This window comes from Sardina pilchardus, chromosome 9, assembly GCF_963854185.1.
Source record: "Sardina pilchardus chromosome 9, fSarPil1.1, whole genome shotgun sequence".
In the NCBI taxonomy this organism is placed as follows: Eukaryota; Metazoa; Chordata; class Actinopteri; order Clupeiformes; family Clupeidae; genus Sardina; species Sardina pilchardus.
The window spans coordinates 10278784-10305677 of NC_085002.1; the positions used below are offsets into that span (position 1 = coordinate 10278784).

Below are 26894 nucleotides of genomic sequence, written 5' to 3' on the forward strand. Positions count from 1 at the left end.
GCAGGTGTGATGAGCGAGTGTGTGTTTACCCCCTCGGGTGCACTTGTATTTCACCTGGCGCGGTCACAGGCAAAGTGGAGAGGAACAGGAGGCAAGGCGGAGCTGCTGTCTGTGTGCATGTGCGTGTTAGATATTTAGATAACTATGAGGTAATGTGCAAAGTGGATGAGAAGCTCAGAATGCGCAAATTGTAGCTGGGAAGCTCAAGAACAATGGACCAGTCAGTGTGTGTATGTGTGCGCGTGTGTGTGTTCGGACATTGAGGAGACTACACTTTCAATGTGTGTGGTACATCGGAGTTCTGCGAAACCTGAACCCGTATTGCTGCTCACATCACTGTCATGACTCACCTGCTGACCTGTTTGTTTGTTTGTATGTATGTGTGCAGACTGGGTTAGCTGGAAATGAATTGCCCATCTGGGGATCAATTAAGTTGTCTGAACTGAACTGAAATGAACTACACTCGGCCTCACAGCGACTCATCCAAGCAGAGAAAGGACGTACTAAAACTAATCCTGTGGTACTGAGTGGAGAGTCACCCCCACAGTTTCAACCTTCCCCTTCTGTTTCAGCTGATCTACTTCAGTCTTACTTTAGCCGCACTGCTATGAAGGGGAAGAGCAGCGAGCCACAGGAATAACCTGTACTGAGAGCATCGACCACAGCACAGGTCTGCCACAGACCTATAAGCCTAAACCTGGACCAGGACGAGCTCACTGAGGATGCATGCATGCACACACAAGTTTTATTTTTGTTTGTTTGTTCAGTTCAGTTTTTGTTTTTCTATCTCAGTTCAGTTTTAGTTCATTTTCAATTCATCAAAATCGGTCTACCAGGAGTTGAAACAAGATCACTTATGAATCAACACCACTCCAATATTGTCTCATAATCATAATCCATTCTAATTGTGCTAATTGTCAGACATAATAAAGTTAGCGTGGCAATTCCTAAATGTTGGGGACCCATACATATTTTCAGGTAAAATATTAGGGTCCTCAATATTAGGTGGTAAGTAGACTATAAAGACATAGTTCAGATCTCCAAAGTAGATGACTCACACACACAGTTTGAGTAACAGGAAACATGGGGAAGTTAGAACACTTTTTACAGCCTGCTCATACTGACTAACAGGAACTTGTTCCAACTTTCCCCTTCAAAGCTCTATCTCCATTTCTGCCCATTTCTAGCTGGTATGCCTCATCACTACACCACCACTACTCCATGTGCATACGAGGAGGCATCTGTTAAGAGTTCTCAGTTCTACTGTAACACAAGTGACTTTTATCTGCTTAAAGTCATCAGCTGGTCTTATCTAGATCACAAAAACAGGTACAGCCATGAGGGTTGGGACACTGTTCTGAAACAACATTAAGGAATGTGGGTCTAAAACTAGAACACAATCTAACCTAGAAGTACCAAAAATGGGTTCTTAACATCTCCTACAGTCCAGCTAAGAATAATAAAAGGGTGCTTACATGCTATCTGGCATCTTTAGCTAATATTGATTGATTATCCAAAGGTGTTCCATCCTGGACTTCAGAACTAATTGAAACTAATTGGTGCTTTGCCTGGATGGCTAGTGGGGACGATGTGTGTTTTAGGCTCCTTCACATTCCATTGCGTACCATCAAAATTAATTTTAGGATGGTTAAAAAAAGTAAGCTAGTTACTCCTTAAATTGTTGCCTGATGTTGTTTTAAATGTTTCAGAGGTGGGGTTGTGCTCAGAGCTCCAGACGATCAGGGTGGGAGACACTGACAGGCCGCCATGACTAATAGGAGACTTCTCCTGACAGGCAACCATGACTAACAGGAGAGTTCTCGTATTCGTTCTGGTGGTTTCATCATATCAGCCAACTGATCAGCGGCCACACAGGTCACAGACCAACACCACAAAAGTGGAGCAGATGTGTGTGTGTGAGTGTGTACACGTATTCTCACGCCACCCAGATTCTAGGTCAGAATGAAGCCAGTAGACTTACAGAGACACACAGACACAGACTTTTGTGAAAGAAGTGTCAAAATATTTAGTTTCACATGCAAGGAAGCACTTCTTTCCACCAGGCGCCTGAATTCTCTCCTCATCCAAGAATGCAGCTATCACTGCAGATTCCACCATTACTTTCCTCAATGCAACCATGGCAAAACAACACCCACACAACACCAGGGGAACACTATTGTCTCTGTTCGTTTTATTTCAACTTCATTCATGTATATACTGTAGCACCAGTGTCTCAAAGCATTTACTAACCTGACTTCCCCCTTCCAAACACTTCTCCCATAGCCTATGTCTGATAGACAAACTGAGTGATAGACCCCCCCATGTGATAACTACTGCTGCGAGGCATGACCTGAATTATTAACTATTCTGTGCCCGTGGGCCTGTTGACACATGGCCCAATGGGCGTGGCCCTGCGCTCATGATGATAGTGGCAATGATGATGACACGGTAGAGCGCGCTCAGTAGGCTAATGCCTCTGCGGGTTTCTGCAGGTGGAGGCATGTTGTCCGTCACACGCTACACTCACACTGCCGTGGCTGCTGCTGACCGTAAAGCAGGGTTCCTTCCTAGACAGCAGTGAGCGCACACACACGCACACGATGCCCTTTTTAAAAAATGAATAGGCCTGATCAAATGTGTTCCCTGAATGGGTGAAGATGTGCATGCGTGCGTGCGTGCGTGCGTGCGTGCGTGTGTGTGAGAGAGAGAGAGAGAGAGAGAGAGAGAGAGAGAGAGAGAGAGAGAGATGGGCTGAGGTGGCAACATTAGCTGTGGGTGATTGAGACTGATGAATATATGAATGAGGATGGCAGAAAACTGTGTGTGAGTGTGTGCATTGACTTCTTGGCTCAGGGCCTGAGGAGGTGACTAGGCTTGATAAGAGAAATGCATAACACACAGACAGACACACAGATACAAAGACAGACACCCCTCTATGAAGAGTGGGGGAGACGTTGGGCTTCAGACAGCATGTGCAATCAGCACAGACACCAACACTTATGAGAGGATTACAACAGTAAAGCTAACTGTACAGAGTAACTACACACACACACACACACAGACACACAGACACACAGACACACAGACACACAGACACACAGACACACACAGACACACACACACACACACACACACACACACACACACACACACACACACACACACATCTTCATCTGCAACTGAGCTCAACTTCAGAGCACGTTCTGATGAAGGTTGACAGATGACCGCCTCACTGGCTCAGAAGGTCTTTATCAACAGAATCTTCAATTACATTGTGTCTGTATGGTGATTCTATGCTCAAACCCAAACCCCACGGGTCTCCAAATAAAGGTGTCGTGTCTATGTTGTTCGGGTCCATGCTGCTGGAACAGGAGAGCCTTAGGAGCCAGTCATGTGACATTGTTAAAAAGTTACCCGATGTAGGGATGGGCTTTTCGATCATATAAGGAGTCCCTTTTAGAACGATTACATAACTTTTCTCACCATACCTCTCCGTCTCTAGGCTTGTTTTATAAAGGCATGACAGATAAGTGTGTGTGTGAGAGGTGGAGAAGCCGGTCTTTCTCGAAACTTTCCCCCATCACTCTGCAGCTCTATGTGCAACACAAAAGGATCCATTAAAACTCGGTGTTAAGGACCGGTTGCACCAGATACATGCTCTTTGTAGTCTAAAACTTTGACCAATCCGAATGCAAATAAACCAAAGGCAGTTTCTCTTGTCAGGAACAGACGAAACCACAAACGCTCTGCATCAAAACACAGAAGGCCTGTATCGTAACTGTGGTTGATACGGGATCTGATCAACAGGTTTCTGATCAACAAGTCAAGCAGCATGACAACATTATGTATCCTTGCCGAGGAAATGCACTATTGAACCCTGTAAAAATATGCTTTAAATGAACACTAAAATGCCAAGGGTGGACCTCTTACACCGTTTATAGAGTGTAAGGTGCAGTGGAGGAAACAGTGCTATCCTCCCCTTAGTTACAGCAAATACCATCCATACCCTTAAACCAAAACAAAAGGATGATATGAACTGACAGTACCCTTTTATACTGTTAAGACAGCTGTGGCTTAAGCTGCTATATTCAATCTGTGTTAGGAACGTCAACCCAAGTCTAAAATCAAAATAATTGAGGCTGCTTTTAGTCCCAGCCATCATCAATAGGTCCGTAAACAACAGCTCTAGTTCGTGGTGGCCACAGTGTGCCAATGTGGAATGGGAAGTCATTTAGAATGTCTGTCTAGCACGAGAGATCCCATGCACAAAAAAAAGTCAACAGCGGTGGCGTGCGGAATCACAAGATAACTGATTTTACAGTGTGTTTCATTCAAACGGAACCTTACCACGACTAGCTACTTGAAGTAGGAAGAAAACAGTGACACTGGCTGAGGAATACTGAATAGTTCACTACATATGTTAAACTTAGTTGTCAGTCAGGTGACAGCCAAGAGGAGGGAAGCGCGTAGCGCGCTAGGAATGACTGCACAGCATGCAATTAGACTAACGTTTTCGCAAGACAGTTTCTGACAATGGGGTGATGGGGAGGATCCCAGGGGCTTCGTAAAACAAAGATGCTGTTTACGGGACAGAAAAACTTGTCATGAAGTGTTCACAGTTAGCTTCAGGTTAACTTCCTTGACAAGGTTTCTATGATAAAGGAACGATCACAATGGACGTTCACAAATACTAACCGTTAACACCGAACTAGCTGAACTTTAACTAAGATACAAAAAATAAAATACAAAACCAAACTGGTGTGATTTTAAAATTAACCTAGTCAGTCAGCGTTCAGACACACCTAGTCCATGCTGAAATAGTTAGCAAATTGATACAATCTCCTCGATGGTAGCATGCCCATGTGTAGTGTTCATTTCCTGGTAATACGGCAATGATGAAATGACTTTGATGTCTAAACATAACTCAACTTAGCTAACGTTAGCTAGCCTAGCCTGGGATGACACTCGCAGCCACTGAATAGACAAAGTTACCTCTCGAAAAGTATCCTGACAGCGAAGATTCCCAGGGCCAGAGGCAGAGCAGCGACCAAATGTCCGGCTTTGGGATACCCCACTCCTGGCGCCGTATCCGCCAAATCCGCCCAAGTCACATTATGTGGTAGCCAAAACCTTTCGTTCCAAAACCAGGCTGAAATAGCAGCCATGTTAGGAAGAATTGAATGTTGAGAAAAGGAAGGGGAGTAGCTACCTAAAGAAAAACGAGGGGGAAAGAATCACCGCCCCTTTCCTTAGTCGCAAACTGATGGGATGAGTTGAGGTGTTTCCATCAAGGTTGCCAGATGTGAGGAGTCAATAAGTGAAATTAAACCATGTTGTTCACACAGGTCTACATACATTAGCCTATTTGTTAATGTCACCGATTTATTTTAGAAAGACAGCCTTCAGCAAAACTTGTTCTCATGATTTCCTCTCACAAAATGCCTGTTGTTCTCAAGAGACACACTATGATGAAACAAGTCATGATGCCCATGTGACCAACCCATGTGATTTGCATTACACAGAATAACCAAGCAGACATACAGCGCACAGAGGACACACACCAGATTCAATGATCTTGACTCCAGTGTACCAATGTCTTGCTGATGAAGCAGATGAAAATGTCAAGCATGTTCTGACAAGTGCAATAGGTTGCGGGAGAACTTTAAGAGCAGATTAGTTGACTGTGCCCCAAATATGCATGGAAACTTCCCAATGTTGTGATGTGCAGTTTGCTGTTAATAATGTCCAACAGGTAGGCCTACAGTAGTGGTCAGTTCATGTGTGATTTGAGCAAAGCCATAAAGCCTGTGCACTGCACAAGCTACTGTATGTGTTTATTAATAGATAGACAGACAGATAGATAGATAGAAAGAAAGAAAGAAAGAAAGAGGAAGAAAAAAGATAGACAGATAGACAGTTAAAGTTAATAGTTGCTTGAAAGAGTATGCCGTTTTCCTAATTGGGTATGTGAATATATTTGAAGGCACAGATAGGCCTACAGTAGACTGTATCCATTCCATCTAATACAAACCTGTATAGATTCCAATAAATCTATACATAGGCTACACTTAAAAATGTTAAGGGTGCAGCCATTGCGGCCTAGATGACTAGGGAAGTATTGTTTATATTCTCCATGGGCTTAACCATGAAACAAAAAAAAGGGAATAGGTCCTATTTGGCAACCACAGTACACGCCCGGGATGGAGTAAGGATGAGGAAATGGACAGCCACACCTCCCACCAAATACCAGAAAATGTTTTGGGGCGTGTGAATGCGATCTGTCAGTCAAAGAAGGCTTGAGTTATTTGACAGTTGTGCTTAGTAAGATATCTAATTAGAACAATCACCCAATCAGATATCTACAAGCCTCAGTTAGACCCCATAGCCTAACAAGCCTAGCCTACAACATCCATCTGGTGGAATTTCAATTTTGTTTTTCTTTTGCTTTACAAAAAGTATCACGATTATGGATCACAAGTTAAGGCCTACAATACCATCATAGCGCAGAGAACGCATAATCTTGAAATTAAAACATTGATAGTAATTGTATAAAGCCAATGGCGCCATCTATCGTTCTGACTGGCAACTTGTCTATATTTATCTCCACCTTTGGCCTATGAGATGTGATATTATTAGAATCCCTAAAGGGTGACTGGCTTACAAACTATTCAGAGGATTTTATACAGAGTGGTACTGTTAAACCACCTGCATGCATGAGAGTACATCCAGCTGCTTCTACATTATAACTATAATTATGAGCTCAGTTTTCAGAAATAACTATCCACTCTAATTCTCTCCATTAGAACTATAGCTTTATTCCTGAACTACCAGACCGATGAACCTTGTTCTTAAAACAAACCAAAAAACCTTCAGTGAAACCAGGACCATGATGAAATGAAATACAATTTGAATGCAATTGAATAGTAGGTAAATACCAGTGATCGCTGTAACAGCCAGCAGTTCCCAGCAACACTAACATGTTAGAATTTTGCTCTAAGAGAAGGACCAGAAGATTGGTGCTGTGTCCTCATTGAGAAGGTCAGAGGTCGTTATCTGACCAAAATGGTAAAGGTGAGAGGTTTTGGATGGCAGACCATAGACGGGGCCCTAATAAAGGTCACATCGCAGCTTATGTCTAGCCGAGGAATCCGACTGGAGAAATGAATGAGGCCTGGCCTTGCCTCTACCTCAACTAAAAGACAAAGACGAGGGACAGTAAATAATGAGTTTTCTAAAATAAAATAAAAATACCATGCATAAAATCAAACTAAAATAAACAAAACAAAACGAACAAAATACATTATTTACCATGTACCATACAATTAAGACGAAAGCTAGACCAAAACGCAAGCATTTCGTTTACACTTTAATCATTTATTTATGAACAGTTTCTCCCTTTAATAATATGCATGGTACTCATACAATATATGATACAAAACACCTCCAGGTACAACCCTCTGATGACCTGACATGCACAGAGAGTCATAAAGACTAACACCTCAGTGCTACCAAGAGTCCTGTTGAAGTTTGACAGAGGACAAAGTCCCATGCAGACAATGGTAGACACTTAGAGTCGTAAGGCACTTTTTTCTTTGCTTTTCTCAAAGATGGCCAGACTTTGGTTACAATTATGCAACAGTTGGTATAGAGTGGGCCAATGAACTTCTCCTTCAAGTGAAGAGTTACTTAAGACAATCATTTGCATTTCAATCTTTCCTTAAGAAAATAGATCACTATACAACTGTAATTAAAACCCACAGCTCTGGTATCCAAAAATAGTAAACCTCATCATTCAGTGCAAGCAGCATTTTGTTTCAGATGGACTGCTGAGAACTTGAAATAAGACTGAATGGATGGAAGCACTTTGTGGGCTAAGGAGGGCAACTCTTCTCCCCTCTTTTGTTTTGGGATGCATAGGGTACAAAAACACAGGCACAATGACCAATCTCAATCCCAAACCCTTTCCCCTTTACACCTAACTACGTTCCCAACACCTCCCTGCTATACTTGAGTTGGGATATCAGTTACATGTGCTCTGGGTGGTTCTGCAGGCAGGTAACAAACTCTTTCACGGGGTGTTTCTCGAAGCAGATCTGATAGACAGCATTGAAGAGTGGGAACCTGAGGGAGGAAGTAAGTGCATTACTAGTTATGGATGACAAATGGCCTCACTAGTGTCATCCAGATTATATCACATTCTTAAATAATACAAGTCTGCAAACAATTAAATATACCATTTTAAATGACACATTAACACATTGAACTCCATGAATATAGCTAAAATCAAGTCAAGTGGGTTTTTATTGTCATTTCAGCCATATACACTGTATATAGTGAGATGAAACAATGAGACAAATCATGTGGTGCTACATTTAAATTCATATAGCTATATCAACATGAATATCCATATTTATATTCACCAACTGCATAAGTAGTTTTGTCTTTTGTCTTGTGTAGGTTACTTCACCACAGGGAGAAATGTACATGTCCACAATATTTTTGGCTTTTAACTCACTTGTCGACTATGTTTTTGCCTTTGAGGATGCGGTGGACCTCTGCAGCTGTGGCTGGACCTTGCAGCTTCTGGCCATTCAGCATCTCTTTCTCCAGCTCTTCAATGGTCTAGGGAGAGTGACAGGAACAAAGCTAACATTAGGCCACAGACTGAAGCCGAAAAGCTAGCAGCCAGGAAGCTAGCAGAGCTGCTTTTAACATCCTGGTTAGCATGCACGCCTTTCCTGCATTGAGGGAGAGTACAGAACAATGCAGCTCACACCACTAACATCGTCCTGACTCACCTTCCCCGTTTTGGCAAAAGCTTCCCCGATCTTGCGGTTGCGGCCACCGTAGCATGTGGTGATGAGATCGGCCACACCACAGCTCTCCAGGAAAGTGGTGGGGGAAACGGGCCCTGCGGTGCAGAAAAACTTGGCGAAGGCAATCATCTCCATCAGGCCTAGACGGATTACGGCAGCTTTGGTATTGTCACCACAGCCCAGCCCATCACAGAAGCCTGCTCCCACAGCAACAATGTTCTAGAACGCGAGACAACTTTAAAGTACTAAATACAAATCAGAGAGGTGATATGTTCATTATGTTCATGTTCAACAACATTCAACCTGAATAGAAACACAACGGAAAATACATTTATTTCAAGTATTTCAACCTTGATCAATATTGGGAGAAATAATTGGGTAATAGTAATACTTACCTTAAGAGCTCCACAAATCTCTACAACATCAGCCTCTTCCACCACAGATACCCTGAAGTTTAGTGTCTGCATCATTTCTTTCAGTACGGGCCCGATCTTTTTGCATTTGCAACCTTTATAACAAATATTTTTTTAAAAGAAACATTTCAAACTTGAGACTGCTCTGACACAATAACATTTCAGTTTTATTGATATGCTACATTCTATTATGAGAAGTGACAAAATGGTTGCTTGAATATCCAGGCGCCCCTTAATGACGTAATGGATAATAAGGGTGCAAAGTTTTAAGTTAATTAGTTCTTTATAGCCCTGGATGTTTTCTCACCAATTGTTGTCTCACAGAACTTCTCGTCTGCAACCTCATTGGCCAGGTTGGCTCCCATTAGAACTGTCATGGTGATGCCCAGTTGCTCTCGAATCACATCAGAGATCAGTTTCAGGCCTTCTGGGCCCTCATCAACACCCTACACAAACAGACATGCATGCGTGCACACACCCACATACACACACACACCCACACCCCCCCCCCCCCCCCACACACACACACACACACACACACACACACACACAATAAAACCTTAAATATGCTGTGGAATCCACCTGATAAGGGGCTAAAATCTAAAAAAATTAAAAAGTGCTAATAATCAGTAATAATCATCGAAAGGGCTGTATCGTGCAGGGAGCAGGTGAAGATACACACCTTGATGAGTGACATCCCCACACAGTCTGGTTTGATGTGGCCCTTGATGGTGTCGCAAACCCTCTTGATGAACTGGTGTGGGATGACGAAGATGAGGATGTCAGCTCCTTTCACAGACTCCAGAAGGTCAGGGACAGCTACCTGAGAGGAGAGACCAGTCCCTATGATCAGGACTTCTCAGCCTTGCTCTTAAGCACTTTTTATACACTTCATCGGTTAGGTTTGACTGTGTGTTTGTGTGTTTGTGTGTGTGTGTTTGTCCCTGCACGTCTGCTCTGTCTTAACCATGAAATCTTAATTAGCTAAGCAGACCTGAGTGTGCTTGAAGCAGGAAGATGTCAGAGATGTGAGTGTCAGAGGGGGTCTTTAGAGTATGACTGGGAGCCTGTACATCCATAGCTATAAATAACAACGGCACGATGAGCATATTCCAGCAGAACGCTTCCATTAACACCATTCACATCACTTCAAATGTCAATATGGTGAGCCTGACACTGACAGCATTCACAATATTCTTGACATCATGTCCACCAATACCACACATGTAACAAGTCCTAGTTTACATGTAAGAAATCTTATATCTGAAGGTGGAGTTTCTTGGTGTTTTCAGCCCCCAACGTTGTCTTCGAGGCAGCACTGCCTGGAAGGCAATAGGGTTAAGGTTAGGGTTAGGGTTAGGATTAGGTGCCTTTAAGTCGACGGTGGCAGCGCTGCCTGGAAGACAACGTTGGGGGCTCAAAACACCATCGAGCGAAGGTGGAAAGTTGATTCTCATTAGCAAAATTATTTAGCCAAGTAGATCAGCTAATTAGTGAAACCACCAGTATGAAGCGCATATGTACATGTGGCCAGGTGTTATCCACCTCTGGTTCCAGTTGCCCCATGACCCTTTACTGTGCCCCTACGTACGATATTGGGGGGCAGCTTGTGTCCAGGGAGGTACTTGACATTCTCGTGATCCGTATTGATGATCTCTGTGAGCTTGCGTCCGTTCACCGTCTCCTCAAACACCCACATGTTCACGGTGTTGTCGAATGTGGCGTGTTTCGCTGCATTGGCACCCACGATCTTGGCAATGGCAGAGCCCCTATGGGGGGGGGGGGGGGGGACAAAGACACATTAGTGTAGATAGCAAGACATCAGGTCGCTTTTGGTTTCAATTCAAATTAATTCTGAAGCAGCACAGAAAAAAACACTTGAGAAATAGGTCAATAAGGCCGCAGCCTTGTGTTTGAGCTCAGGTTGAAAAAGGGAGAGACAACGACTCCTGCTTTCCCCTTGACCACAGCTGACTAGAATGGACCCAGCCATGAGACAAACCAGACTTCAGCAACTCCATTGTGCTTCACTATTTTATGTGACCTTATCTTTACCTTATCGTATCTATTCTCACCCATAGTGTCTATTTATTGCAAATGTACGTACTGTATGTATTCTTATTCTACTGCCCTTAATTCTATACTGTTATGTATTTTATTCTTTTTACATTATTGTTGAGTGTTGTACTTTGAGAGCAAAGATTAACTGGAGTCAAATTCCTTGTTTGTTTACGCAAACCTGGCCAATAAAGCTGATTCTCGGTTCATTATTCACCCTAGTATGTAAGCTGTGCCACATTACAATCTGCTTTGATTACATAGCAATAAAGTCTTGGTCTTTACCAAATCCAAATCTGGTTGTGCTACAAACAGCTTACCGCACACTCTTCCGTCAGTCTGATCACATCCATATGTAAGGTGATTATTGCATATGTGTAAGGTGATTAGTGACAAGAGCTGTAATAATGGCACAGCACAACTAATCCATAATATCATAAAAACATCATAATAACACCTTGTATGTGGGCGTACATATCCGATATTATGGATTAGTTGTGCTGTGCCATTACAGCTAGGCCTACTTCCTTGCATTGCTGGATACCCATCAGACATTATAGAGAAAAACTACAACTACAACAACTATAGCCTAATTGCAGCCTGAAGTATATTGGAGAAAACATCTCAAATGACAGCATTAGACGAAGGAGATGTTTCAACATTGGGTGTAGAGACCATATCACACACTCACACCTGTAGAGCATGGGGGCTGGAGAGAGGATCATCTGTCAATCAAAGTGGACAGTATACTCAACCACAACAAATAACTGCACACGATCACAGCAGAGACCTATCTTTGTTGAGTGAGTTATCTGATCCATAAAATTCCTAGCTAATGCACAGCAAATGCTGCAAAACATATGAAAACACATTTTCAAACTACATTTCAAATATTGCAATAAATAAAACAGGCTAAACAAATAATCTGAATAAACGAGTTACCAGAGCAGCAATAATGAAAATAAAAAAAATCAGTAGAACTAGTCAAGCCAACTCTTTCTAGGGTCAAACTAAAAATAACTTATGCCGGGAGAGCCCTGCCACCACCTGAGGATGCCATGACACAGGGTCCAGATGCCTGTAGTAAATGATTTCATAGATATGAAATCAGATATGGTTTCATAGACTGATTCCTTGACCACAACCAGAGACGGTTGAAAAAGTTCTTAAGGATCTTTGCTACAACCAATTGTATTAAGTCAGGCTGCATAGGCTATACAGTAGGCCTTGCCTACAATGGACCTTGTCAAGCCCTGAAATAATAGGAGTAGTAGCAGTAGTAGGCCTAGGCCAAGTTCACAACAATATTGTAAAAGTGCCCGTTGGATCAATCATATTTGACTGCTATTGTTACTACACTACTTGGTATGCACGCAGGTAGACAGGACACCGAGACATCACATTTCAGGCAAACCACCTACAGTGTTTGCTGCTGTTGTAGCCCAAAGCTATGAGAATGCGGCAAGATGTAGGCTATGACTTCACTCCACGCAGTCCCTCTGCTGGTAGCCATAGAGACTAAATCAACTACACACATTATTAAATAGTAGACTCACTAACTAAACCAACCTATTAAACCAATGGAAAGTGTACTTGTTTTCCTTAGCTGTAGTATATTTCAAAGTGTCGGTAGGCCTATAAATGTTATTGAGTAGCCTGTTTACTCTGAGTTATTTTTCATGCATGCTACATTAAAGTGGCAGCATATCTTTGCATTTTTCCCTCCCAGGGTTGGATCCTCAAAATAACAGCAGCAGACGACTTTGATGCTAGAATGCAGATCGACTGATAAAAATGCACAGTCATGAAATCGTCCTCAACTCAAGAAGACTCAGTACATCTCCCGATCTCCAAATGCGCACTACACGCGTAATTCTCGAATGATATCCACTCACAAATCACAGCATAACGGTGACCGAACAGCTAAACTTATTTCGCAGTTGATAGAAGTCCTGAGCATCAAGGCGAAAGCCCTTTTTTATTTTAGGAGTAATTTCTCCAGGATATTCACTTTCCACAACCACACAACCAGCTAGCGCAAATTGTAATAATCAGCCTCCAGCTGGTTGAAAAACACGACATATTACTTACCAGTTACCAGAACCAATAATGCAGATTTTTTTGCCTGCCATTGTCGAGAACCTCCCAGGTTGAGCTAAAGGAACCTGTGTCTGTTGGAGCGCTTACACGGACCAGCTGTAGCTGAGTCAGTGGACCCTTATAACCGGGAGTAGTGCGATACCCCGAGGACTTAAGCACGCCTCCTCTACTGGATTGGCTCTTGCCGGCGGAAACCTAATATGCTGCACATTAGTTGCCCTCATTAAACCAATTCAATTCATTAGCGATTATGCCTCGACCTCCCGAGTTGTATCCAGTTGTCCAAGTACAGAAACGGCACTAACCCCATCACCTCAAATCACTGGAATCGACAAGAGAGTTTGGCATCAATACAAGTTTATCTTTATTTAGACAAAGGGATACAGAAATAATGACAAGTTTGGTCCATGAAAGAAAAAGGTTAACAGAGATCTCCGACCTGAATATACAGGCCATGTAATCTCCTATAAGCCAAAAGGGCAAAACAAAGTGTCAAAACAATTTAATGTCAAAAGTAATGTAAATACAACAAATAATTATTACAAATAATCAAATGTGTATATATTTAACAACAAAAAAGAATCGAAAATATAAAATGAATTTGCCACTTCTATACATATTTTTAAGTAATGTAGAGGCTATGGTTCTACATCACCAGAGCAATGCATGATCCTCTCAGTAGCAACCGAACCAGCAAACCCGTTTTATCCTTCACACTAGCTGCCTGCCACTGTGCAGCCTCTGCGATATAGCAGGAGTCAGACGGCTCAAGCTGAGTATATTACAGAAACTACACTACAGGCAGCTGAGTCTAGTGTGGACCTGGCCTCAAATTAGTGCCAGGTAAGGAACACATCTGGCCCAAAGTCAACTTTATAGGTAAGAATACTACAGCAGATGAAGTATGTATCTGGGAGCATACTACATCAGGAAGAGAGGTTGATGTATGCATCTGAGCATCCAACAATAGGTATAGAGGCTGACAGGCATTCTGAAAGTATAACACAGGTGCAGTGGCTGAAGTATGCATCTGGTGATTGCTTACTACAGCAAGTACACTACCTGGAGTATACACCAGAGACCATGACTGTTTGAGGAATATTTTCTAATTGGGGGAAAAAGAAGACAGGCCGCTGAACTAGACTACCTGTGTTGTAGACCGGTTATTTAGCGGAGCCGCTGGCTGCTGAGTTGTTCACTAATGCACTTTCTTCATGTTGCTAGCCCCTCCAATCATCTGCTTCTATTAGTATTTACAACCATAGCTACTTCCTCTAGAATCTTCTATGCCTAATGTACAAGACTACTGTACTTTTATATAGTTCATTAAATGAGAACACAAGTCCTACATGAAAAGCTAACCTTTTCACAAAAGATAATCATAAAAAGGCCCATTTACACTCAATCTAACAATCTGGTTTTAAGGAAAGGGGACAAAAGAAGAGATTTGGTTAGCACATAACTGGGATAAGGCCAACACTTTTAAGAATACAAGTCATAGTGTTTAGATATGAGATAACTCACATGTCAACGAGATCAAATGGAAATGTTATTTTTCTTCATAGTAATGTGGAATTAGTGTGTAACTGAGGTCTTTTTTCCCCACAATGAAATGTGAAGAATGTCCATCTCATGTGCCTCTTCAGAGTTACCAACTCAACACACTCACACACTTACGTCATTTAAAACAACCTGCAGCACACACGCGCGCACACACACACACACACACACCATTGTGGTTAAAATAGAGGGACATCATAATACTCTTGCTAAAGTCTGAGAAGCCTCAGCATGGGTAGCAAAAGTCTTTACAGCACTGAACACACACACATACACACACACACTCACACACACCAAGGTGAAAATCATGGGAACAGTCTGATGAACCACGGTAGAAGAACCCTCCTGGACACATCAGAGCAGGCCAGGGTGAATTATGGGCTGCTGCGATGCAATGCAGCTAGCGCTCAGGCCCCCAGAAGCCACTGGCCCACCGGGTTGGCATTAAAGATGACGGCCAGTGTGGCGGGTGGATGGGTGTGGGAGCTCTTATGTGTTCCTGATGCCCAGAGCCTGCTCCAGCTCCTGCCTCCTCTGCTGGACCTGCGGTGGGGAGACAGACAGATGGGACAAGTGAGAAGGGAAGCGCTCGATCGCGTCCTTATCGAAATACTGGAAACATTGTTCCCCGTGCTAAGAACCACTCATAATTTTAATTTAATTGTAATTGCAGTGACATGTTTAGACATGTGCTGCAAAGCGGGCAGCTCAAAAGTGGAACAAAAACAACTACAGCAAAAGGCAGAGTTTAAATTGAGTAGTTACTTGCTGATGATGAACACGTTTCACTTTTGTGTTTGCAAGGTTCTTAAGACTGTAAGTGGACATGACTTGAGAAAAGAGCGGCCGATTGTACCGTTATTACTTTTATCACCAAAAAATTGAAGAAATATCATGATCCAGTTTATATCGCCCATCCCTAAATGAGAGATCATGAGGTGGATGAACAAGAGACTGGATGGGACTCAAATGCAACCTTGTGGACGGTGGACATTGGGAATGTATCTAGTTAGTCATGGAGGACTTGGCTAGTTTTTTTCCACTGTTCGTTTTAGTTTTGGTGGCTGGTTAACTCCTGCATTAAATGAGGCAGATGGCCAAATTCACACCCCTCCTCTTGATTTGCTCGTGGAGTACTCGTCATACAGAGATCACACGCACATCACGTGAAAGAGCAGAACCTATGCTTTCTAATAATAATAGCAGCTATTAGCAGCGTGACAAATGTTTCGCGAGACAATTTAATCATATTTACATCTGACATATGGTTCTGCACACCCATTACTCTCTGTGAAATCTCATAAACTTGTTACTCAACACATGGCAAACTGTATATCACAGTTAACAGCAGACCTTACCGAATACGAGGATATAAAGCATGCTTGTGTACAACAAGCCATTCTTGAGTAACCATCACTTGTGAATTTGTCTCATCAGCAAATCAGACACTTTTAGCCACAGTTAGCTAACAAAAATTATGTGTATGACTAGATATGACCATAGATATGGGGGGGGGGGGGGGTCATACCTTAGAGTAGAAGTAGCGGCACACAGCCTCTTGAGCCCAGGGCTGGAAGTAGAACTCGGCACGACGCTCCTCTTCTGGGTTCGCAACCACGTCAGTCATCGTCTGTCACACACACACACACACACACACACACACACACACACACACACACACACACACACACACACACACACAGCAGGTTAGGACAGATCGCACAGGTAGGCCCATCACAACTGGGGCCTTCAGCTCAATTTCACACACTTTCTGCTCAAGGCAACACTATCTTATGCGTGTGCCATTTAACCAAGAGTCTCGGTTTATGTCAGTGCTGATGCCTTGTTAGCCTGATACAAAACAACTAGTCCAGGGAACTCAGATAGACACACTCACACCAGCTGATACTGTTATTCCAACCTAAATCCATGGCACTACAGGCAGCTGATGGGCTTTAAAAAGGCCTATTCTGTGAATTAGGCTGATAGCGTCTCCTCTCATTAGAAGTCCAGTCAGAGAAAGAGTAAGTCCCTGCCAACAGGCAGCCACATAAATCTCTCACTTAGAGAAATGCAGCCAGTGCAATAACATGAATAAACACTTAGACAATTACAGTTACTAATGATGCATCTAGTCTCCCAAGTTAGCCTCCACAATACGAATCTCTAGTATTCATATATTCATGTCTGTCTACACAAGTGAGAGACAAGCATGCATCTGAATACCTGTTTATGTGTGAGCGTGTGAGTGTGTACCTTGAGGTCTCTGCACTGAGACTGCAGCCAGTCATTGATGAAGCCCTGTGGGTCTCTGGCGAAGCTCAACATGAACTCTCTCTGAGTCTTCAGCTGATTGATGGTCTCAATGGTCTCATGAATCTACAAGAGAAGGCAAGTTAAGAGTCAGAACACAGCGCGACACACACACACAGCCACACACACACAGCCACACACGGCTTTTTAAACAACCCCTTGCATACATACAAACACACTTTACTTTAAACACTGCTCAACAAAAGCTTGCTCTTCTTGGTATAACTGTTGTTATGGTTACTGCACCACCAGTGCTTTGGTGGTGGTGCTGCTGTAGTCACTGAGGCATGGGAGAGAGGGGGAGCGAGAGAGAGAGAGAGGGAGGGAGAGAAAGAGAGAGAGAGGGAGCGAGAGAGAGAGGGAGAGAGAGAAAATGAGATAAGGGGGCAGCTGAAGCAAAACAGGTTGCTTTCTCCATGACGCCGACACCCCTCCTCTCTCTCTCGCGCGCTCGTCTCATCTCGTACAGGCGGCCACTGTGCCTTCAGGGACAGTGGAGGGAAAGCAGCCCAGCCCAGCCCAGGCGAGGTGGGGCACAGAGAGGACGCAGCCAGGCTTGCAACAACACAGCTACATAAACAGGAACACAGGAACAGGGTGTCCCACCAAACATCTGAAGGCCTGCAAGCCACCAAAGCACACAAAGACACAAGGCTCCTGCACAATATGGGTGTGGACGGTGGAAGAAGCAAGTGCACACACACACACACACACACAGAGTGTAGATGAGAGAACACGAGTGAAGGTGAATGCGTGTGTATGGGTGCAAGAGATCAAACGTCTGTCTGTGTGTGTGTGTGTGTGTGTGTGTGTGTGTGTGTGTAAGAGAGACCCAGTGTTTATCTGTATGCGTGTGTTTGACAGGAGCATGTGCTGACCCAGTCTGAGAGGATTCTCAGACTCTGGGCAGTGAGTGAGTGATTAAGGGATGATCAACAAGAGCCTAAGAATGCCCTGCCTACTGACAGACATTCTTGAAATGGCATGACCACTTTCCTCAGTAGTTTTCCTTCAGAAGTAAAGCTATGTGATACTGGAGGAAATGCCGAGTCATCCTTGAATGGTCACTCTCTCTGCCTTTCCACAGCAACTTCTCATATCCCGACCCCCGAACACCTCATACACACATGAAGGAGACCGCCTCACACGCTCTGCTCACATGCACACAGCACCTATTTAAGCTTACGCTGCAAAGTGGGTTCACCTACTGCAGCTAATCATTACACAGAAGAACACACTCACAGTCCCTGTGTTCTCACTGAGATCTGAGATGATTATACATAACCATGACTTGAGTGGTTCTTCAGACTAACCACATCAATTCATCTCACGAGTCCATAAAGACGTAAAGTGCTATGCAGCTTAGCCCTTACAAAAATCTACATTCTAGGAGTCGTATGTCTAATGAGCATTTCCAAGACATGAAAGAAGACCTAAAAGTGCTCCCTCTCTCTTCACTCCTTATCTGGCTGAAAATAAAGAGACCCCACTACACATTTTTCTGATGCTATCCTATAGTCGCTGAGTGGCATTCAAATGAGTTGACTTGACCGTCAGTCATATTCAAAATTAAGAGAGCACTGTAAATTTGAATATACTGTAACTGTCAACTCATTTAAAATGTCACACAGCAATAGGAAAGATAGCCAGAAAAATGTGCAGTGGTCTCTTCATTTTATCCCCAGGGTTGTATTTACATCCTGGCCCTAGCCACTTCATTTCCCTTTTACAGAGCAAAGAGTCAAAGACGTGCATGAACACTGGAACGTATACACAGAATGGACGGTTCGCGGATCACAACGGAGCAGCTTGCTGATATAACTACAATAAGTGTATTGAACAGGACATTCTCTTAACACCGACGCCTATGAGAATGCTCACACATCTTCATGTTACAGTGCTCAAACAACACCTCTTATGTATACCGACTTCACCTCCCAAACAACTGTAAACACCACTCCTTCAATAAAAACCACAGTGTCAAAAGTAACACCATTCATTCAATAAACCCTTGGGTTGTTCTAGGGGTGGGAATTGGCAAAAAAATTAAGATTCGATACTATTGCGATATTTGGGCCACAATTCGATAATATTGCGATTCTTAACATATTGCGATACACCAAGTATTGCAATTCGATTTTGCGATATATTGCTATTCATGTCTCTCATATTATTCTAAGTCATTACAAAAAATTAGGAAAATAACACTGTTCAACTTACTTTGCAATGGCATGGTGCATGTCAAGGTCCTTACTATTCACTTCTTGTTGAAAACCAAAATACACCCACCTTTTTCGATGTGAAAGTAGTGTAGAGTGTTGTGTACAACAGGTTGTGATTGTGAAGCCATTTTCATTTATTATTGCTGTTGAATGCACAATGAAGCACCACAACACGTGCCCCCCTTATAAGCGTAATAAGCTAATTTAATGTGATCAGAGTAAACCCTGAGTAAACTCGTCTCAAATAAAAGTAAAATGGATAATTAAATTATATAATTAAGTATTGCGATACTTTGAGCTACAAGTATCGATTTAATTGTGTGCACAAAATATTGCGATACTGAACAGAATCGATTTTTCCCCCCACCACTAGGTTGTTCCCATCAGGTGCGGGGCTACAGGTGAGATAACCTCGTAAACAGGAGCAGCCAGGTAATCCTGATTGAGTGATAGGCCTAATCATTGATCAGCTGCCAGCTTTATCAGCTCCTTCACACCTGATAATGGGCTGGCTGGAGCAGGCTGCTGCATTGACAGAGGAAGGGTGCGCGACTGCGCGTTTGGAGGTGTCTGGAGCAGATATGCTATCGCTACAGCGCACACTGATGGAGCCCTTATCTGGGGGGGGATTCAGGCCAACTGGACTCTAGATCAGATAACTGGACCCCCATTTCAATAATTACATCTATTCAATTGGATCATAAGGAACAACCAATGTGTGATTCTTTTTAACTATTGCTGGTGAGATGGATGTGATCTGATTGGAAAAATTGACTGAGCTGACTTTATGTTGTTAGTAAGGTCTACATGAATATAAAATGGTTGTCCAAAACGTCAATCTTCACATAACCGGAATTATGAGTAAAGGCTGTAAAAGTGTGACTTTTTGAACATCTAAGGAAAATGATTTGGCTAATGTGATTTCACAGTTAAGTTTAAAACATTGCCATAATGCTAGTTTTCTTAACACCGAGAGTAAATACAGTACTAATCATAAACAGTACTGTGATGAGGTCTCAAACGTGTGCAACTAGTGTTTACACTGTGTAAGTAGATCTTTACAGACTAGTGTAAACTAGCTGTGTCCACACAGCCTCATTTGTCTGATGGCCTTGACGCACAGTCTGAAGGTTGGTGATTTTAAACAGCTCCTGTGGGAGAAGTGCACTCTTAACAGTATGTCGGTAACTTTTTAACATGAACAGGGTGTGTGTGTCTACTGGGCAAAATCATCTTCTTTCCCTCACATACACCATCAGTGGCCCTGTTCACTACACTACACTAATATAACCAGAACACTACCATGTTCAAAATGTCTGGTGTGGTCATCAGGTACCTCTCCAAACTGAATCATCTAGACCTCCATAGCCTGACTGACTTTGCTCTTCATTCATGATTATTAGACACAAATAAAGCATTTGTGGGAAGCCTGGGGAGTGCCATCTCTGATCCTCACCTTGTTGTCCAGGCCTGCGATTTCCTGCTGGCTTGCAGTGGACAGCAGAAAAGAGTTCATCTGAGTCTTCAGGGTGTCGTCCACCTCAACGTCAATGTCATAGCAGGCGGTCTTCTTCTGGTCATTAGGGTCCACACTACACAAACACACAAAGCATTATGATTGGCACCGCCTGAAGCACTGGTGCTTGGCAAACGGCGAGGGGAGGTGCCGTGGCGGAGTGGCTGTTGCCCGTGGTTACCTTATGACATGGTTGATGATGATTGGCTCTGGGGGCATGAGCAGAGCATGCAGACGCTGAGGAATCTCAGAGAACTTCATCCTCTGGGTCTCAAAGATCTGGGAACAGAGCAGACGGACACGCAGCAATCATTTAGAATGTAGAACCAATGTATGCCTTGGTTGCTACACTCTACTGCATAGATTTTACATTTGAAGCGTTTCTGTCTTCCGATCACACTCATTTACCAATCATTTATCAGAGCAAAATATCATTTATGAACATTACTTTTGGCCTCTTAAGGCAGTTTCATCAGTGAGTGCATATGTGTGTACCTGCTGGAGGTATTTGTCACAATTGATAAACTCCCGCTCATGCGGGTCCTGGAGCTTGTGGGTCTTGACGTACTGCCAGAGGGCCTGGATGATGACCGGCCGGGTTTGGGTGTGGATCCCCAGCAGCCTGGCCAGACGCGGGTCCAGCTTAAACTGGGGGGGCTAAAGAGAAGAGGGGGGGTCAATATAACATAGAACTCAAACTTGAGATAAATATGAGGTAGGGTATTAAAACTATTTTAAAGAAAATAAGCTTATGTATGGAGAGCATTGCTCACAATTGAGAGACACCAGAAAGCCTCATTTGAGTTATGTAAACCTACAATGACACCTAGTGGTGGGAACCTAATCTGCCAGGTCTCCATCTCCAGCTATATAGCAAATGCACAATGGTGCCAGAGTGGGGTTGCTCACCTGGTAGTCGAGCATGAGCAGGACTGTGCAGCGCACACCAACATCTCCCGGCCTCTTCACCTGGAAACCATCCGTCTCCTGGGTAGTGGGAGTCCTGTGCCACTGAGGGGGGAAACAAAAGAGAATGAGTTCGCTCGCTCGCTCACTCAGAGTGTGTGTGTGTGTGTGTGTGTGTGTGTGTGTGTGTGTGTGTGTGTGTGTGTGTGTGACATGGCAGGCCACCCAAGTCCTGCATTTTAGTGTCTTTTGTTCCTTTATTGCAGTCAAGTAATTTTCCATTGTGACAACACATCCTTCCTTCACTAATCAAGCAAACTGTAAAGCAGTGTAAACAGTGTTTTAGTGCTGCACCTCAACCAGATGATTATCCGGCCCATAGAGGTCCTTATCCAACTCGATGACCAGGGACTTGAAGAAGGAGGAGAACTTCCTCTTCTGCTTGGTGGCCTCGTACTTGGACACAGCCTGCTGTGGGACAGAGAGAGGGGGATCACCTCAGGACTCCAGCCAGGGCAGAACACCACACACTACAGCAGCAATTCAACTCTATTCTAGTCAAACGAGAATTATTAACTGAGTCAAACATGTTAAATAACAAAACTTAAGAAAATGTACACAGTAAAACAGCAACTGCAAGTAATTATTCAAATGAAATGTGAAATGTGACAATAGATGTCTATCGATCATTGCACATACGGGACAGGGTGTCCACTTACATCCTCTAGCAAGCGACCCTCAACACGGAGTTCCCATGATGCAACAGTGCCCTCCCCATCCTCTGCATCAGGTTTGGCAGGGTTGAAGGTGTTCGAGATAAAGATGCGCAACTTCCTCTTTTGCTGTTGAAACATTGCAATTACATATGCAATCAGTTAATCAGCAAACATTAACGTTGGAGACACAAAAGTCAGATTCCTAAACAAAAAGTAGGCCCATTCCATACAAAGGTAACAAAAAAAGGTCATCTTTTCAACTGGTAGGGCTTGGCCATCTGAACCTGAACTCAACATTTTACAGATTTACCCAAGCAATGATGAATTCACGAATTCCTCTAAATACTACCAATTGGTCAATAAGAGATCTGCAAGTGTATGTTTGAGTGCTGAGTGCCCAGACTGTTTTAATAGGCTGGTCAATATGATCACTACCTGAGATTTGACCTTGACACCTACCTTGATGGGTCGTTTGAGAGCCTCCTGGATGTCCAGTCTCTTGCGCATGATGGTCTGATCGAGTTTCCTCTCAAAGGCCAGCAGGTCCATGTAGGCCTGAGACTCGGGCACTAGTTCTCTAATCTGAGGAGGGAGGACACTGGTCAGGCAATGAGCAAATTCAACACATCACAACATCTCTAAATATGGGCCAACGCTTTAAATACACCGTTCCTCCTAAAACCATCAAGGAAACATGACTTGAAAGTAATCAGGTTGAGAGAACAGGTTTAGTTCTGGTAACCGTTATGGGTGTGGGGGAAGTAAATCATGTCACAGGATCGTCCTCTAACAGTAACTTACCCTCTGAGGTAGAATCTTGTCAGCCATTTTCTTCTTCTTTGCACTAAAGACACAAAAAATAAATAAATAAAAGACAAGGGAAAAAAAAATGATGAACTACAAAGCTTTGCCAGATAAACAAGCGAGCTGTCAAGATGAAGGAGCAATTACTTGCACTACAGTGGAGGTCAATGTACAAACAACAGTATCTTATTTTCTCCTTTTTTTTCCAACCCCAAGGCCACATCTCAAATGGCTGCAGATTAACCCCATGTAGGCCCATGTGCCGGAGCTTAGCTTACTGCTGGTTGCGGTTCTGCTGCTGAACCTGCTGGATCTGCTGTGGAGCGGGCCTCTTGCGGGACGGATCCATGACGGGCATGCCGCCGGGGCGGGACACTGGGCTGCCGCCATACCCGGGAGGGCCCATGGAGGGCCCCTGGGGAGTCATGCGGCTGGAGGGGGGCATACCACCAGGCCTCTGTGGGGTGAAAGAGCAGGGGAGTAAGAAAATAGTCTTACATTTCAGTATTATGATATCATGTTGTGTTATACTGTATTGATTCTCATGACCAATGCATCGATAACAGTATAAAACACTCTATGGATGGTCACAAGTATCTCAAAGAGTAGTGAGACTGTTTCAGCCAATTCAACAGGTTGAAACTCTAGGGGTAAAATAAATATACGTTGCTAAACAGCATAACATGCATTTTCATCAGTCTACTGCCCCATCAAATCAACGAATATCCACATTAATTTGTCTACAGCCTTTGAAATCTGAAAGTAAACTTTCCTGAGTAACACGTCGTATACAAAAGTTCAGTGAACTCATTCTGAGGCTGACATTTCATCAGCACCAAGTAAAGGGGAGAGATGCCCTTGGGTACCATGTAACCTTTCCAAAGACTACAACACTGGTAGCCTATCAAAGGCATCAAGCCACAAAATTAAGATATGTGATCTAATGGCACAGTACACAATTTCCCAGGAATAGTCCAACATTCTTGTTTGTTACTTTGAGGGGCAAACAAATAGGTCCTGCATGACATTTTCAAACAACTAGTGTCACTGGAACTGCAGATCTCACGTAGGCATGGTAGTCCAAAAACAGTACTGGTATTCATTGACTTCCACATATTCAATAATATTGCAGTGGACTAAAGACTAAATGCTGGGTAGTTCCTAGGTGCTGAATTCCTCACCTGCACATGAAGTGTAAGAGCTATGTTTTCTCGAGTATGAGTACCACTTTAACCTTGGTATTTCCTGTCCTAGAGCAAATGCATCCTAAAACCCCAAAGCACAACTTTGAAAATATGCAATCCCCTAATCAAGGTAAATGAATGATGGCTGTTAAGGTAGTGTGGACGCCGGACGGTAAGTTAAGTGCAGTGTACGGAGGTGAAATGACAGTGGTTCAAAAATAAGTGAAGTCTATATTGGTAATCAAACTCTACTCATGACAAGTTAGTTAAGCTATACGATCACTTTACGTTAGTGGAACAGATGGCTGACTGTAACTAACTTTATGGACTGTCACTAGAATAGCAGCTATGGCTGCCAGAGTAAACTGGATAGCTAGCATAAAGCGAAATACCCAACGTCCGTTTTGGGTAACGTTAACGTTACATAGATTTTGGCTGTAGACTCAACTATCAGTTAACAATAAGTTAACAAGATATCTTAATAAGTGGGGCCTCAGGATGTTACGTTGCACACCGCACTGTCTTGCAACCTCTACCGGTAACGTTAGCGCCTACCTAACAACGCTAGTTGCATACAACATTATTCAGCTAGACAGCTAATCTCCCTTAAAATCGAGCGATAACGGTAGGATAATTAACCAAAGCAAATAGTTTCATCAGTTGCTATTGAACCATACTATGGAAGCTAGCTTGGTAATGTTAACCCAGATTGCAGGGCCTCAACACTCATGTTAAACTTTACATTATACGTGCAACTTAAATCATTCATGGTCACAGATGACCCAATGCCTTGGAAAATGCTTGCTAAGTAACGTTAGCTGGCCAACGTTTAGTTAACCAGCTTATCCATGAGCGCCTCCCTTTCATTCTTCTTTGTTCTCAGCTAACGTTCGGTAGCTAACTAGCCAGCTAGCATAACTGTATCTTACCGGGTATCCAGGTCCAGGCATCGGGGAGCGATAAAGATGATTTTGAGCACCTGGTGACGGCCCCATTCTACCCGAAGGTGTTCCTGGACCCATACCGGGACCTCCACCACCTACAGGAGGACCAGGCCCCATTCCGCCGCTTCCACCTCCAGCTGAGGCTGTCTGAAAACCACCACGGTTCGCCATCTTCTCCACTACAAGCAAATCACCACCGGTTAAGGGAAAATGCGCAACTCTCGCGAGAATTCAAGCGCAGAAAGCAGGTGACGTCACAAGCTCATTATAAACTATCTGCTGCCCCCTATCTGCCCCCCTAACGTCCTACATCAGTATAGCACTTTTAACTATTTTACAAAATATAGCCCTGACATAAATCAGTAGTTAAACGGTATTGGCGGTGTACGTTTAAGATGTCGTAGGCACTGTTCCTGCTGCTCTCCGATTAGAAGCTTTAATTATCACACGGTTAGCACATCTCAAATAACTTGGTTGAGAATAGATATGCTAATTCATTACACGTTTCTTTTACAAATCCACCAGATGTCGGTATATGCCCCTCTTTTAGCGCAGTTCTGAGCTGAGTCCCGCTTGTTGATTGATCTAAGCAGTTATACTACTTTTACTGGGCCGGGCCTATATTCACTGGGGGTATTTGACAGGGTGGTTGCTGTAATCAGGAAAATGACTGTGCCTGCGGTAGGCTATCTGGTGTGTGTGTGTGTGTGTGTGTGTGTGTGTGTGTGTGTGTGTGTGTGTGTGTGTGTGTGTGTGTGGCCTACATAATAATAGCCTTGTTAAAAAAAATGTATAACCCCAACACAAGTGGTATGGTGATTTGTAAAATTATTATTATTGGAGAGCATAATTGTTGCATTTTGAAAGTAAATCCTGGAAATCTGAAACACTATCTTTGTTGTAACTCTGCAAGCTAGGCTATTGCATGTTATGCACTAACAGATAAAACAAAAAGCATTTCAATCCACTGTAAAAGAGCTCAATGTATTTCAGAAGAATCAAGATCAAATAGGAAACTCAGGATTTTGTTGTAACCCCTTCCATGAAGTCTATAATCATTGCAGCGGAAAATAGAATATGATATGATTTAGAATGTCTCAATATATAGATCCATTTAGGCTATATGTTGCTTCACACTTTCACTCAAACATTCAGCAGTAATAGCAGTGACCCATTCTCAGAAGATGTATTAAGTCAGAGCAGACTGTATTTGTGTGTGTGTGTGTGTGTGTGTTTGTGTGTGTGTGTGTGTGTGTAAGGAAGCTGTTTGTTGATAAATGGCCCGGTCAGCCCTCTCTTTCTCTCTCTCCCTGCTGCCATGATTGAATGAGTCTGACCGGCT

At 43.3% G+C, this 26894-nt stretch overlaps 3 protein-coding genes across 4 annotated transcripts in view; all 3 read right to left on the reverse strand.

Moving 5' to 3' along the window:
* Window positions 1–5264, reverse strand: part of cers5 (ceramide synthase 5) — a 21776-nt gene extending 16512 nt beyond the window's left edge. The window contains exon 1 of the mRNA XM_062545686.1: window positions 4993–5264. Within this exon, the coding sequence (XP_062401670.1) occupies window positions 4993–5165 (173 nt within the window). The 5' untranslated portion in view covers window positions 5166–5264. The remainder of the gene's footprint in view (window positions 1–4992) is intronic.
* Window positions 5265–7353: 2089 nt separating this feature from the next.
* gpd1b (glycerol-3-phosphate dehydrogenase 1b) lies at window positions 7354–13519 on the reverse strand. Its single transcript, XM_062545687.1, has 8 exons — window positions 13379–13519; window positions 10821–10998; window positions 9912–10052; window positions 9537–9675; window positions 9212–9324; window positions 8799–9035; window positions 8516–8622; window positions 7354–8121 (listed from the first exon to the last, which is right to left on the reverse strand). The coding sequence occupies exons 1-8, from the start codon at window positions 13417–13419 to the stop codon at window positions 8025–8027; spliced, it is 1053 nt and encodes a 350-aa protein (XP_062401671.1). The 5' UTR covers window positions 13420–13519; the 3' UTR covers window positions 7354–8024.
* A 208-nt stretch (window positions 13520–13727) lies between these two features.
* On the reverse strand, window positions 13728–25739 carry smarcd1 (SWI/SNF related, matrix associated, actin dependent regulator of chromatin, subfamily d, member 1). Of its 2 annotated transcripts, none has more exons than XM_062545689.1 (13): window positions 25538–25739; window positions 23703–23881; window positions 23422–23464; window positions 23080–23202; window positions 22624–22746; window positions 22259–22372; window positions 21908–22009; window positions 21494–21655; window positions 21180–21277; window positions 20939–21074; window positions 17204–17326; window positions 16476–16577; window positions 13728–15490 (listed from the first exon to the last, which is right to left on the reverse strand). In XM_062545689.1, the coding sequence occupies exons 1-13, from the start codon at window positions 25721–25723 to the stop codon at window positions 15437–15439; spliced, it is 1545 nt and encodes a 514-aa protein (XP_062401673.1). In that variant the 5' UTR covers window positions 25724–25739; the 3' UTR covers window positions 13728–15436. The 2 variants fall into 2 exon arrangements, with proteins under 2 accessions (XP_062401673.1, XP_062401672.1); XM_062545688.1 differs by having other exon boundaries at window positions 22259–22375.
* Between the last annotated feature and the right edge of the window lie 1155 nt (window positions 25740–26894).